Source organism: Filicampus tigris, chromosome 10, assembly GCF_054856515.1.
Source record: "Filicampus tigris isolate MCC_2025a chromosome 10, RoL_Ftig_1.0, whole genome shotgun sequence".
NCBI classification, from domain to species: domain Eukaryota; kingdom Metazoa; phylum Chordata; class Actinopteri; order Syngnathiformes; family Syngnathidae; genus Filicampus; species Filicampus tigris.
The window spans coordinates 14366748-14381086 of record NC_141226.1 but is presented as its reverse complement, the minus strand read 5'-3'; the positions used below and the strand labels follow the sequence as shown (position 1 = coordinate 14381086).

Below are 14339 nucleotides of genomic sequence, written 5' to 3'. Positions count from 1 at the left end.
CACTACGAATGGTAACATTCTTTTGTGATGCACAACCACCATTGGCCATTATGGTCGTGATGTTGCTCAGTGTTGACTTGACTCCCTGTTAAGTAATGAGAAAAAAATACAGCATATCGTAAATCAGTTTCAAATCAAACTTTTAAAAAAGCACAAAAATGTATTTTTAGATAAATATTTTATTGACCCCTAAATAAGAGATTTGTCTCGATTGTTCACATCAGAGGAAACTCACAAAATAAAAAAGTATGACTCAGCATATTTTGTAGTGATGACTTTTTTTCCTCCTCTTTTATTCAGTTTTTCCATCATGGCCGTGAAATTTTCAGTTGATACTTTACATTTGGATATCATCGTCCATTTCTGTCATATCGTCTTCCAAGAAGAGCAATGGTAGATCGTTTCGAATGATAGCACATTGAGTCATGTTGCAGAGTCCAGTCATAACGCAACAAGTCAGACCGCTACGAGAAATCCGCATGTCGCTGGCTGGAGACCACAGACCAGTAGTTAGGTCATAGTACTCCACGTGACTGGTAGTGGAGACACCGTTGTAACCCCCGGCGACAATGAGACAATCCTCCACTACTTCGATGCCAAAGTTGCTTCGGGGGCATTGCATAGGGGGCAACACGATCCAGTTGTTAGTTCGAGGGTTGTAGGCCTCGGCACTGGTCAGGCGCACTTCACCATCGTAACCTCCAACCTTAAGGAACAGAACCTTAATTAATCTTATCACCAATGAAAGAATACTACATCAAATTTGCTCAGTGCAACGTAATTAAACCGGTTTAAAATGTATATATTTGTTATATTGCAGACCACTTCTGATTATGTGAAAATGTGACAATTAGTGTCCAAAAATGTGAACAAATACATTGTGTCCCAATTTTTTTAATTGCAATCTGTGTATTATCCAAAAATGCATTTCCAAAAGATTGAAACCAAAGATTTTTGTGCCTTAAAAATACTGTCCAAAAACATGTCCCGAAAATGTGTGCCAAGTGTGTTGCAAAATTTCTGTTGTAAATGCAGTCGAATTGTATGTCCAAAATTTTGTGTCCCATGCGTGGCCAAAATTTGGTTGACAAAGATTTGTGCTCAAAAGTATTTAAAAATGTGTACTTTTTGGTCACGCATTTTTGATGACGCAAATTTTGGGACACAAAAATCTTACTGTAACTTACTGCATAAACATGGTCAGCAAACCCAATGACTCCAACGCCACTGCGACGGCTGCTCATTGGGGCCATCACTGTCCACTCATTGGTCTCTGGGCTGTAATATTCAGCCGTTTGCAAGGGCTCGTTTCCATTAAAGCCGCCGCAAATATAAATCTGGAATCAAAGGGCGTGACGGGTGATGAATTCGAATAGGCTTGTATGACAGACATCCACCTTCAGGTTCCACCCACCTTGTCATTGAGGGTGGTGCAGCTAGCATCGCTCCTCTGTTCGTGCATACTGGTAATAAGAGTCCACTGGTTGGTTTCGGGCGTGTAATACTCCGCTGTCTTAAGTCTTACATGTCCGTCATAGCCCCCTAATGCAAAGATGCACCCATTTAGCACCGTGACGCTCACATAGCATCGGCGAGAGTGCATGGGCGCCACTTCCTGCCAGGAGCGCGTTTTCAGGTCAAAGCGGCTGACAGTGTTGTAGTGTTCTGTGCCATCAAAGCCGCCCAGACAGTAGATGGCGTCATTGAGAAAGGTGGCGCCGCAGTACGCTCGGGGTTGGTCCATATTGTCAAACATGTAGTCCCAACAGTTGGCGTGGACGTCATACACCTCGATGCACTCGGTGGCACTCGGGCCGCTCCAACCACCGATGGCCAGCAGGATAGCAGAAGGCAGGCGAGGACGAGCCACCAAGTTGCAGTATGCAGACACGGAGTTTCTCGCCATGTGACTAATGACGCGTGATGCAAAGGAGACCATCTCCTGGCATTCACGGCTGTTCTGCACCAGCTGGTTAGTCAGCACGTTGATGGTGATGTACTCCTGACTTGTCAGTGCAAGACGGACCTGCAGCACAGTGGCAAGAAGATTTTTTTCGGGGTTGTCACTAAAGTCTTATTCGGATAACCATTGTCAGCGTTCGTCAACTTCAGCACTGAGAACTAAAGAATTTGTTAATGAAGGTACATTATCGGTTTTTGACAAGGAAGGGATGGTTGTTTGGCGCAAAGTTATCAAGAGGGTTGCAATCGGGTGTTCTGCCAAGTATTTGATAGGGGGCGACCGATTGTTTGGCACCAAAGGCCGGGGTTAGAACAATTGTTTGATGAAGTTTTCAAGGAGGATTGTACTATTTGGTGAATTTGTCAACTGGGGAATCACTGGTTTGGTGACGATGAGAAGGGAGATCAGTTGTTGAGCCATGTTTATGATGGGGGTTTTATTTTGTAATTTTTTTGGGGCACAAAGTGTTGCAATTGTGTTAAGCAAAGTTGTCAGCGGGGGAAATCGTTGATGTTGATGGGGGGATTGATCAGTGAAGTTGTGGATGGGAAACTGAGTGATTGGTGTGAAGTTACTACCAGGGTGTGTTTAATTGGGGAAGTTGACAGTTGATTGGCCCAAGTCATGGACAAGAGGGTGTGATCAATTTCCGGCCAGGTAGAGAATGGCGGGGGATCGATTGATCAGTACAAAGATGTTGATGATGGGCCAATTGATTCTTCAACTACCTTGTGATCAGGGGTTCAGCCAAGTTTTGATGGGGAAGATGGCTTGTTTGGCAATGGGATCAGTTGTAGGCCAAGTTGTCATCAGGGGCTGGGATTGTTTGGAAAACTTGCCAATGGGGGGGACCGGTTGTTGATGGAGAGATCAATTGTATGGTACAAAGTTGCCACCTGAGTGTTTGGAACGATGTTGGTGATTGGGTGCAATCAATTCAAGATTGAAAGTTGTCAAGGGGACGATAGGTTGTTTGCCAAAGTTTTTTGAAGGAGGAGTGGTTGTTTGAAGTAGTTGGAATGGTTGACTAAGCAAAAAGTGTTGGTTGCCATGGGAAGAAGTTTTCAAGGTCGGTATGGCTAATTGTCCGGTGAAGTTGTCTACAGGCGGTTACAGATCATTCGGCACATAGATGTCAACAGGGCAACCCCTGATCCATTTTTCAGAAGAGTTGTCAAGTAAGCGGGGCTCGTGATCAGTTGTTTGGCGAGTGTACTAGACAACTGATTGTTGAGCATGACACTGTCGACAGAGATATTGACTGTCTACAACTGGCTCAGTTAGTTTTGGTCTGTTTTGCCTCCCACGTGACTCGAACCCTGATGACTGTGGTTGGTTTTTGCTGTGGTTGATGTAAATTCATCTTACCTTGGCCAGGAGTATCGGCATGTTTCTGCCCCGCTCCCAAGGCTCTTGTGCAATCCAGTGCAGGATGGCCTCGTAAACGATGTTCTCCTTTTTCACGATCAGGTCATCTCTGTCGAGCATGTCACTGAAATCCTGCATGGAGAGTTGCCGCAACTCGTCTGACGTTGCGACCTCCTCAAAGTGGTATAAAATATAATTGTAGGCATTGCTCTGCAGTTGTGGGGTGTGGCAGTTCCTTGTGAACTGCCAGATGCCGATGCAGTTCTCCGGGCAGAGTTGCTCCGTTAGAAACGCGCAGCAGATTTCGACGACACCTATGACGTTGAACTTGTCGGCGGCTATCAACAAGTCCTTGACATTGTCCTCTGTCACCAACACACAGCTGGTGTATGCAAAATCAATGAAAAGTTGCATTAAGTGAGCTGTAAGCCCTTGTATGGCATAGACCTTCTGGTCTGGAGTGGACCAACGCAGAAAGAGGGCTCTGAACATCGGGCACACAGAGAAAAGATTTCAATTTCATTTCTTAAAATGTACAAATGACTGACGACCAGGATTCTCAAATTTAGGGAATTGAGACATTTTTCCAAGCACTTCCTTCTAACCCTAACATCTGTAATAACTATATCTACCCCTAAATGCCAACTGATTTATTTAAAAGCTTGCAATGTTTCGATTTTTTTTTTTGTATGGTTGGGAAGTTATAAAGACAATACTGTAAAAAATGTATTCTGTCAGATTTGTGTGGCATGTCACATTCATTTCATTTGATTGGTCAAAAGTTAATTTGGAAGGACTAACTGTTTTACTGTCTTTGTCTCCTGACCCCACTTTGAGAACCACTGGTAAAACACAATGTTTGAAATGAACACATTGACAACATGCCCTGCGATTGTCTGCAACCAGTTCAGGATGTACCCCAACTACTGCCCGAAGACAACTGGGATAGGCTCCAGGAGGCCCGCGATCCTCGTGAGGATAAGCGGTTCGGATAACGGATGCATGGGTGGATGGACATTGACAACAGTTGTTTTTTCAGCTCTACAGTTCTTCAACTCAAACCAGATCTTTTACTTGTGAGGGGCGTACTTACCCAAAGTACGGGCTGCAGTTGCACATGATGATCTTATGGACGTGAAACTCCACATGATCGACTATGATAAGTGCGTCGCTGAGTCCTCGGGTCTGTCGCAGTTCATCGTACACACATTCTACGCACTTGCTTGCAAGTCTACCATCCACGCAATTCATCTTGAATTTTGACCATTTCGTTACACTTTGGAGTCCTGCCGAGTCGCGGCACAAATGACATGCAGCAAAGTGACTGGGTGCGGTGCGGCAGGGTGGGGTCATGCCATTACATCACAATGATGTCCTGTGTCAAAAGCTGCCTGGCGCATCATCAAAGCCCCCGCACGTTAGAATTAAGGAAAACATCACTGGTCCACAATTTTTTAATTCCTACAACCACAAACAACAAATTTGTAACAAATTCAAGCCAAACAAGTCCGCCAAGGTTAAACCACAGCAACTGGCTCTTGGTTGTTAAGGGTCTAGTACTCATTTCAACTTGAATGAAAAGGGCTTCTTCATTTCAAAATATTAGGTGTGGAGTCCCTCTTTTTATTTTTCCAGTTGGCGGTGGTTACGTGAGTTGTTTGTGACTAACCATCCTACATACCAACCAGTCGCTCACCTGCCTGGTGGCAAAACGACTCCTGAGATGCCACTTTTGCCATGGAGTCAGACAATCTTTGAGGGAGAGACGTCAGGACGGTGTTGTAATTGAACAAGACAAGTGATTGCATAAACCACCTCTGCTTAAAGATGGCCTTCCTAGATTGACATAGTTGGCTTCTTTCACACCTCTTTCAAACCATCTCTCCTCACTGTTCAGAATTTGGCCATTGTTGTCCTCAAGGACCGTCGCTTCTCTTTTGGTGCGTTGCGAACTGCTAACTCTGGACCTGAAGAGGCTGCCCCCTTAGCTTAGTTTGTTGCTTTCTCTAATATTGGAGTCACTGCACTCCGCACCAAACTACGCTACTCTGACCTGCATTAACAACATTGCTGTGGTTAATTCTATGGATTTTGTCCTTGGGGTGCACCAACGTTGTCTGAGGGGGTCGCTGGTTTTTAAGCAAATCAGTTTATGTTTGGGGCGGCACGGTGGTCGACTGGTTAGCACGTCCGCCTCACATTCAGAGGTCGTGGGTTCGATCCCGGCTCCGGCCTCCCTGTGTGGAGTTTGCATGTTCTCCCCGTGCCTGCGTGGGTTTCCTCCGGGTACTCCGGTTTCCTCCCACATTCCAAAAACATGCATGGTAAGTTGATTGGACTGTCTAAATTGCCCCTAGGTGTGATTGTGAGTGCGGATGTTTGTCTCTGTGTGCCCTGCGATTGGCTGGCGACCAATTCAGGGTGTCCCCCGCCTACTGCCCAAAGACAGCTGGGATAGGCTCCAGCACGCCCGCGACCCTTGTGAGGATAAGCGGTGTGGATAATGAATGAATGAATGAGTTTATGTTTGGGGAAAACTCCTTCCCAATTTCTCTGACAAACCACTTGCGTTAGGGAGCATCACATTCCGCCTTCTGTTTTTATCTTCAGTATCAGGTGTAGTGGTCCATCTTCACACTCGCCACTAGGTGTCGCACTTGCCCTAGTAATGTATGGTTCAGTTGTACGTATATTTCAGTTGGAGACGCCGCCTCTCGGTCACGTCAGCTTTGAGTTTGATCAGCAAGTGGCGATGCAGATCAAAATGGCAACCCCCTCAAATAGATAAAGACAGGCAGATTGATCTGTCTAATTTATATTCCACAAACAATATTAATTACAATACCGTGTTTAGTGGTGGCACATAGAACATAAAAAAAAGACCATTTTTAATGTGGTCAGTAATTCTTCCGTTAGTGGTATGAAGGCACCATCTTGTGGTACATGAGATTATCACTGAAATAAATGCTGGAATTGTTCATAATACATTGTACATTTTTGAAGTACAGTTCAGTTTTGTTTATGTTTGAAGTACCATGATACCTTGAGTCGAATCTGTCAAGAAGCACAGCTTCACCTAAAAAGTATAGACTGTAAATTGATGTGTTGGTGAACTGAGGTTCCACTTAAACTTCCATCCATCCATTATCTGTGCCGCTTATCCTCACAAGGGTCGTGGTGCGTGCTGGAGCCTATCCCAGCTGTCTTTGGGCAGTAGGCAGGGGACACCCGGAATTGGTTGCCAGCCAATCGCATGTTTGTCCCACACAAAGACAAACATCCGCACTCACAATCACACCTAGGGGCAATTTTAGAGAGTCCAATCAACTTACCATGCATGTTTTTGGAATGTGGGAGGAAACCGGAGTACCCGGAGAAAACCCACGCAGGCACGGGGAGAACATGCAAACTCCACACAGGGAGGCCGGAGCCGGGATTGAACCCACGACCTCTGAACTGTGAGGCGGACGTGCTAACCAGTCGACCACCGTGCCTCCACTTAAACTTGATTGCGCAATTATTATTTTTTTAACCTCACTCAGGCAGTCGAGGTTCCGAAGTGCACTCGTAACGCAAATCACTGCTCGCAACACTAGGCAACAAAGTGTTGGCTCGTTTCTCGTACTTGTAAATTGGGTCACTTGTATGTCCATTCAGTGCTGTACAATACATTTGCACTTACTCTTAGAACTGTCTGTTTTCTAACATAATTTTGGTCCAATTTATTTTTAGCTTTTATGTCCAATAAAATACTGTAGTCCTGAGGTGGTACATTTTTTTTTACTCCTTTTGCATTAAAAGTTAAAATGTTTTTAACAAGCACAAAGAATCTAGCTGTCTTGTTTCAACTTTTGTGGATAACCATGACTTAAATAACTGAGAATCTAAAAAATGTATAAACAAAAAGGGCATCGTTACAAGGGTTATCCTTGGACCAGCAAGGAATCCAGTTCCAACATCTGCCGGGATTGTCCTGATCTGAAAACTTGAGCGTACATGGTCTCGCCCGGTCCTGTGTGATGTCCCACCATTGAGTAGGTAGAGTTCGGAGTAGCGTCATCATGGCAATTATTGACATTCATATTTTGCGCCATGCTGAACTCCTGCAAGTAAATCAAATAAAAATGTTTACCTATTTGGTTTCAATGCCTTTTGATAAACTGTAGGATTCAAGGACTCACCTGAGGGCATTCATGTTGCCCGGTCTGTCTTTGTCTTCCTTGTAGGATATCAGCACAATTCAGTAAGAATTTTGTGAAAATAACATGAACCACAGATTGTAGCCAATAATTTATCGCCTTCCCCGCAGTTGTAAACCAATCAGAACAATGTATTAGGGTTTAGATAAAGGTCTAAAGTGCTAGGGCCTGAGGACAGAAGTTAGTTCTACTATGGTAAATTGGACTTGGGTTAGTGTTGTATAAGTGGCAGTACTTGGGATAATGTAAGGCAGTGATTCTCAACCAGTGTGCCGTGTTAAATTGTTCAATGTCAATTATTTTGACAAAGAAAATGTACTTCTATTAAAAAAAAAAAAAAAAAATCTGTTTGTTAATGTATTCATGCCGACCACGCATAGTAACACGCAAAACAATATCTTCCACTAGATGACAGAAGATGCATAATAACCCTGTACAGCCACTTTTTGTGAATCAGGGTTTTGCTAAGTGAAATATGTGCCTTGGCCAAAAAAGGTTGAGAAACACTGAAGTAAGGGGACAACGTTTAAGACTAGGGCAAGAGTAAGTGTGTGTGGTTCGGTGTCACCGTTAGGACTAGGGTTGGAAGGGTTCAGGATTTAAGATTGTGATGAAATGGTACTGGTGTTAATGTATGTATAATGGGATATCACGGTCAGGGTATGAGGAGAAGGATTATGAGAGGTTCACGATTCGCATTAAACGATACCAGCATTAGTGTGAAGGAGGCAATAGTTGGGGTATGAGAACAAGGTTTGGGATTTACAAGTGTAATGGTGGACCACGGTTATGATTAGTGTCCGGGTTTTTGGACAAGTGTTTTGTTAGGTTTAATAATTCGGGTTAGTGTAAAGGAGGGAATGAGTACAAGGTTTAGGGTCAACAGTGGTAGTCTTGAATTGTTTAAAACTACAAACACCTTAGGACTTGAGTGGAACAACAATGAGCCAAACTTACTTTTGATAGCAAATATGATAAGGCCAAGGACAGCTAATCCTAAAATCACTGGGATCCAGATCCAGTTGACTATTGAGCTTTCTTTGGAAGCTGTGGAAAAAATACAAAATAAAATCAGCTTTTCAAAGAAGTCAACACAAACATTTTTTTCAAGAATATGGTCTATTCAGGCCCACTAGTTGAAACACGGCATTCTGATTAATATTGCGTTTGTGGAATATGAGTTAAGCAGCAAAATCCACCCGTTTTTAGCCATCTCAGGGGCGGCCATTTTGTCACTTCTGTCGACTGAAAATTACACAAATTCTCAGGGCTCAGATAACGACCAATGATGGCTCAACTTCGGAAAACAGGGGAGCTGTGATTGCTCGTTACCTGTGCCCTGGACAACTGTGATGTCATTTTCAATCAACAGAACACAAGTGACAAAATGGCAGCCCTCAGTGATGGCTAAAAACGGGTGGATTAACCTTTATTCCACAAACACAATATTTATCAGAATGCCTTCTTTCAACTAGTGGGCCTGCATAGAACATATTCTTGAAATCAAATATTTTTGGCTTGACTTCCTCTGCAAGCCCCTAACACGCTGGCTGGCTTTTTCCTAGCTGGTTTTCATAAGCCGCACAGGATCTCTGTGTGAAAGTATGCGTAGCCACAAACTGACTTTCAGTAACAGCAGCAATGTCCTGCCTTCACTGAGTTTGGTACCATTCTGGCTGCGCTACACCACTTTTGCAGGATCTCTGCTCGAAAGTAGCTAGAAATACAAATCCGGCCTCTGCTGGGTCCTGAATAACAGACCCAAGCCCACTAGATTCCGGGTTATACAGCATACTCACGTTGATGGCAGACTTGTTGAACCGACATTGCGTCCTGGCTATCGCTAACCCGGTTGCTGTGCTTGCACACGATAGAGGAATTGAAGACAAAGGCCTCAAGATCCGCATCTGACAGCTGGCTTCCGTCCGGAGTGCAGTTATCATGACGGCATCCAAAAGTGGCATTGAGGTGAGTTTTGTCAGTCCTGCAGATCACCGTCAAGTTACAGGAGTCCGAGGCGGCCCGCACTGACGCCACCTCCAGCTTGACGGGAGATACTGCGGCTGTAAAGTCAACTAGTTAGTGTACAGGTGGAAAATAAACCTCCAGTTGTGTTGTTTTGCGGGGACAGAAATGATACTCATGTCCCGCCCATTTTCATTCAGGTCTAGTCAATGGCTATAATTGGGTACCCTTTCCTCATATGGTTTCTCCTTGCCTTGTCTTTTTATCACAGTTTATCAGGTTGTGTGTATGTGTGTGTGTGTGAGTGCAGATGTGCTTGTGGATATACCTTTGTGTATGTTGGGAGGGAGGGAGCGGGTTTTTTTTTTTTTGACGTTGTATTTTCAATGTTTTTATTGCACAACACTTTGAGCTGCATTTTCATGTATGAAAAGTGCTATCCATCCATCCATGATCGATACCGCTTCCCCTCACAAGCTGGCTTCGGGCTACCCTGAATTGGTAGCCAGCCAATCGCAGGGCACACAGAGACAAACATCCGAACTCACAATCACACCTAGGGGCAATTTAGAGAGTCCAATCAACTTACCACGCACGTTTTTGGAATGTGGGAGGAAACCGGAGTACCCGGAGAAAACCCACGCAGGCACGGGGAGAACATGCAAACTCCACACAGGGAGGCCGGGATTTGAACCCACGACCTCTGAACTGTGAGGCGGACTAGCTAACCAGTCGACCACCGTGCCGCCCTGAAAAGTGCTATATGAATAAAATGTGATTGATTGATAATCGCACAGGGTCAAATTGATGTGTGATGATCAGTGATGATCCAGAGTTAGTCTGATGTTTAACACTCCCTGACTCTAATTTTCAGTTAGCAATGTTTCTCGGTCAATTTAACCCCGGGTATTTTTTAACACTCTTGTAAATGGTCTTTGGCTTGTAGAGCGCTTTTCCACCTATTAAGGCACTGACATCACATCTACTGATTGGTAGTGTAGCATCAGGAGCAACTGGGGATTCAGTATCTTGCTCAAGGAAACTTTGACATGGTCATCAGAGCTGGGCATCATCTATTTCCCATCTGGAAATAGGAAAAAATAAATAATAAAACAGTATTGTGTACTTTGCGGTCCTCCAGACGTAATAACATGTGCTCCATATTGTTTTTATTTCACTGATCACCGCGCTGTGTGTGTTTGTGTGTTGTTTTTGTTTGATATTTTTTCTTGGTTCGGCGGCGTCTCTGCTCGTGCGGCACCTGCTTGTGGCGTGAAGATTGCGTTCTCGACGCCGATTGGCTGTCGCTGACGAGCGATGGAACGCGACCTCGTGGTTGAATAAATATGCAGGACGTAAGGCGGTGGCGGTTAGGCAATGCCCAGCTCTGATGGTCACAATAGCCAGGGATCAAACCCACACAACCTCTGGGTTGGGAGACGACCACTCTACCAATGAGCCATGCTGTTCATTTTCAGGAACAGTCATTTTCCTGGATCATTTTGACTGGCGGCATGATGCATTTTTAAGGAGCAATAATGTTGCTGGGTCAATTTGACCCATTGCATGTTTAAGCCTCCGGTTACGTTTGGTTTTCAGTAACAGCAACAATGTCCTTGGGTCATTTTGACACAGGGCATGATGTGTTAGATTTCCAGGAACACAAATGATGTTGCTGGGTCACTTCAGTATGTTGAGCCTTTCTGTTATGTTTTACAGGGAGACAAGTAATGTTCCTGGGTCAATATGAGCCATGGCATATTTAACAGGCCCTTTATGTTCGTTTTTCAGTAACACCAATAATGGTCCTGGGTCATGGATTTCATCGTTTCATGGAGCAGGACTGATGTACCTGGGTCAGTTTGACCCGAGGCACATTGCGTGCATTTTTCAGGAACAATGATGATTCTGAGTGAATTTGACTTGTGGGCATGTTTAACCAATTATGTTTGTTTCTCAACAACAGCACCGATGTTTCTGGGTCAATTTGACCCGGTGCATCTTTAAGACTGCCGTTATATCTGTGTTTTTCTTTAAGAGCAGCACTGATATTCTTGTGACATGTTTAACTCGTTCATTTCAGGAAGTGCAATAAATTTTATAATATAACATATGGTAAGACCATCAACAACCATTTAATTCAATGACATACCTTGAATGTGAACTTGGTATTCGGCCAACTTTTTTCCTTTACCGCTGAGTACTGCAGTGTAGAGTCCAGCATCCCGCTCTTGTACATTTCTTAATATCAAGGAGAAGTTGTCTAGTAGCTCCACACTTTCGTTGTACTCTGGATATATATACATGTCTCTTTTGTTTTTGCCTGATCTTAAAATGTCGGAACTTGTGTTGACTCTCCAAAAGAAGAGGTCATTACTCGGTGTAAAATTGATAGGATTCTTCACGTCCAAACCTACGTCTGCTCCCAACTTTACAAACTTGCTCTCTGCTCCAGACCCTAAAAAATAAATAAATAAATAAATAAAACACAACACCAGACTAAAATAACGTCACAATATACCAGTGAATAACCGATCAAAATAACATAAAACTTTTGTATTATGTTATTTTGACTTTCCAGAGGGACTTTGTCAAGAAAAATATGTTACATTTTAATTTTTAAAAATGACGTTTGGAGAATACATATTTCTTGTAATATGTGTATATATATATATATATATATATATATATATATATATATATATATATATATATATATATATATATATACATATATACATATATGTATATGTATACATATATATATATATATATATATATATATATACATATATATATATGTATATGTATATATATATATATATATATGTATATATATATATATACATACATATATATATGTATATGTATATATATATATATGTATATGTATATATATACGTATATATATACATATACATATATATGCATATACATATACATATATATATATATATATATATATATATAGTACAGTTTAATAAGCTTTGTTTATTCCCATTCGAGCGTCTCCATGCAAATAAAGCAGAAGCCACACCAGACAAACATGCAATTTCCTTGTGAGTTTCACGAGTCACTTCTTTACAGCACAAATTCAATAATTTTTGAGCTTGTGGCCAAATGAGCGAAGGTCAGCAATGTGACTGGACTATCACGATTTTTTTTAACCTGAAAAATGCTACTTTTCCTACAAATAGCTACAATTTATTAAAATAAAAAAAATAAAAAATAAAAAAATAAAAAAACACTTTTTATGCAATTTAGATTTTTTTTTAATGCTGTATTCTTGTAATATACATTGTTTTAAACTTGAAAAAGCAGCTTTTGGTTAAAAAAACAAAACAAACATTGCTACATATGTAATTCTACTCGTTGGCTACACGTACTTCCTGGTAATATGGCTTATATGAACGAAAAGATACAAGATACAACTTTGGAGTCTCTTCCTCCAACATTAAGCCAAAGAACAAATAAAAAGCGACGCGTTTTACCTTCTGTTTGCAGCAGACAGACGAACAGCGGACAGACGACCAAAAATACAGCCAGCTCCATGGCGTGCTAAAGGGGAAGTAAGCACTTTGACTATTCACGATGGCAACCACAAAATATGGATGAAAAAACAACACAGCTATGTGTATTGATTCTGCTATGTTTTTATCCATGTAACATTATCTCATACGATATTTACCGTTTTTCATTCATTCATTTATCTGACAATAAAAATTCAAGCTGCGAGCAGCGATGTGTTTTTAAAGTGTTTTGCATTATGGCATTGAACTTCGCTGACAAGCTGGGAAAACACGGAATGACAAAAACTCAAATCGGTGCTTATTTACGATTGTACATCTGCCTAGCATGCAGTATCACTCTAAAAACAGTTGGGTTAAAAATAACACAATTTTGGGTCAAAAATGGACCAATCCAAAAATTGGGTCCATTTCCCTTCTTGCCTTCTTGCGTCGTGTTGTACAAAACTGCCCAAATGTTTGGGTTTGTTTTGGATGAAACTGCCCAAGTTTTTGGGGTTGTTTTGTACAAAACTACCCATTTTTTGGAGTAAGAAAATTGGGTCAAGTTGACCCAAATAGTGAATCGGTCCATGTTTTTACCCAAAATTGTGTTATTTTTAACCCATTAAGGCCTAAAGCGCCTGGCTCAACAGCTCCCCAAAACCTAAGGTCGTGTTTGGAATTACCCTTGATACCCTGAAATTTTCCCAGAAATTCAACACCTAAAAATAATTCATATCTCAGCCCCTGTAGCAGACAGAAACATCATTCCGAAAGAATTTGAGATCTTCGACATGTGGCTTCCTCACAGATCCGAGTTTATTAATCGTTACTGTTTCCATCAAAGAGGTAAAAATAAAGTGTCAGTGCAAGAGAAGCACTATCTTTCATTTTTAAAAATCGAGTGGTAACTACAATCTTCTATTCTGTTACAAAGACGTCGATATTGTCCTTGCCTACAAACATATATCTTAACCATATCTCACGTTCGACTAACTCTACTGGATCAAAATCCACAATCGCGTCGTCTATATCACTGCCGTTATTCAGCAGCTCCCGCAACTGCGGGTTCCGCCATTATCACTCGAAAGAATTCCGGAACATCCTCCGCGGGTTTACGACACCGTCACGTGTATATTCTGATGCATTTCATTGGTTAAGAGACAGCGGATTAAATAATAAATAGAAAATGACGTATACGCTCTCTCTGCTTTAAGGCTAGAAAGACGCTCTAGTGGTAGAAACGCGGTTATGCGCTGCCGTCCTTAATGGGTTAACCCAATTGTTTTTAGAGAGTATGTGGCCCAAATTTGGTTGCAAATGTCTTAAAAGGGA

The 14339-nt window shown here is 42.2% G+C and overlaps 2 protein-coding genes across 3 annotated transcripts; both read right to left on the bottom strand.

Annotated features, from left to right (window-relative positions):
- Nucleotides 1–161: 161 nt before the first annotated feature.
- LOC147140947 (kelch-like protein 10) lies at nucleotides 162–5503 on the bottom strand. Its single transcript, XM_086043995.1, has 5 exons — nucleotides 4425–5503; nucleotides 3332–3815; nucleotides 1415–2026; nucleotides 1188–1337; nucleotides 162–706 (listed from the first exon to the last, which is right to left on the bottom strand). The coding sequence occupies exons 1-5, from the start codon at nucleotides 4682–4684 to the stop codon at nucleotides 338–340; spliced, it is 1875 nt and encodes a 624-aa protein (XP_085900121.1). The 5' UTR covers nucleotides 4685–5503; the 3' UTR covers nucleotides 162–337.
- Nucleotides 5504–6709: 1206 nt separating this feature from the next.
- On the bottom strand, nucleotides 6710–13233 carry LOC147140946 (uncharacterized). Of its 2 annotated transcripts, XM_086043162.1 has the most exons (6): nucleotides 12987–13233; nucleotides 11648–11953; nucleotides 9330–9593; nucleotides 8488–8577; nucleotides 7513–7550; nucleotides 6710–7434 (listed from the first exon to the last, which is right to left on the bottom strand). In XM_086043162.1, the coding sequence occupies exons 1-6, from the start codon at nucleotides 13045–13047 to the stop codon at nucleotides 7255–7257; spliced, it is 939 nt and encodes a 312-aa protein (XP_085899288.1). In that variant the 5' UTR covers nucleotides 13048–13233; the 3' UTR covers nucleotides 6710–7254. The 2 variants fall into 2 exon arrangements, with proteins under 2 accessions (XP_085899288.1, XP_085899289.1); XM_086043163.1 differs by lacking the exon at nucleotides 7513–7550 and having other exon boundaries at nucleotides 7253–7434.
- Nucleotides 13234–14339: the final 1106 nt, after the last annotated feature.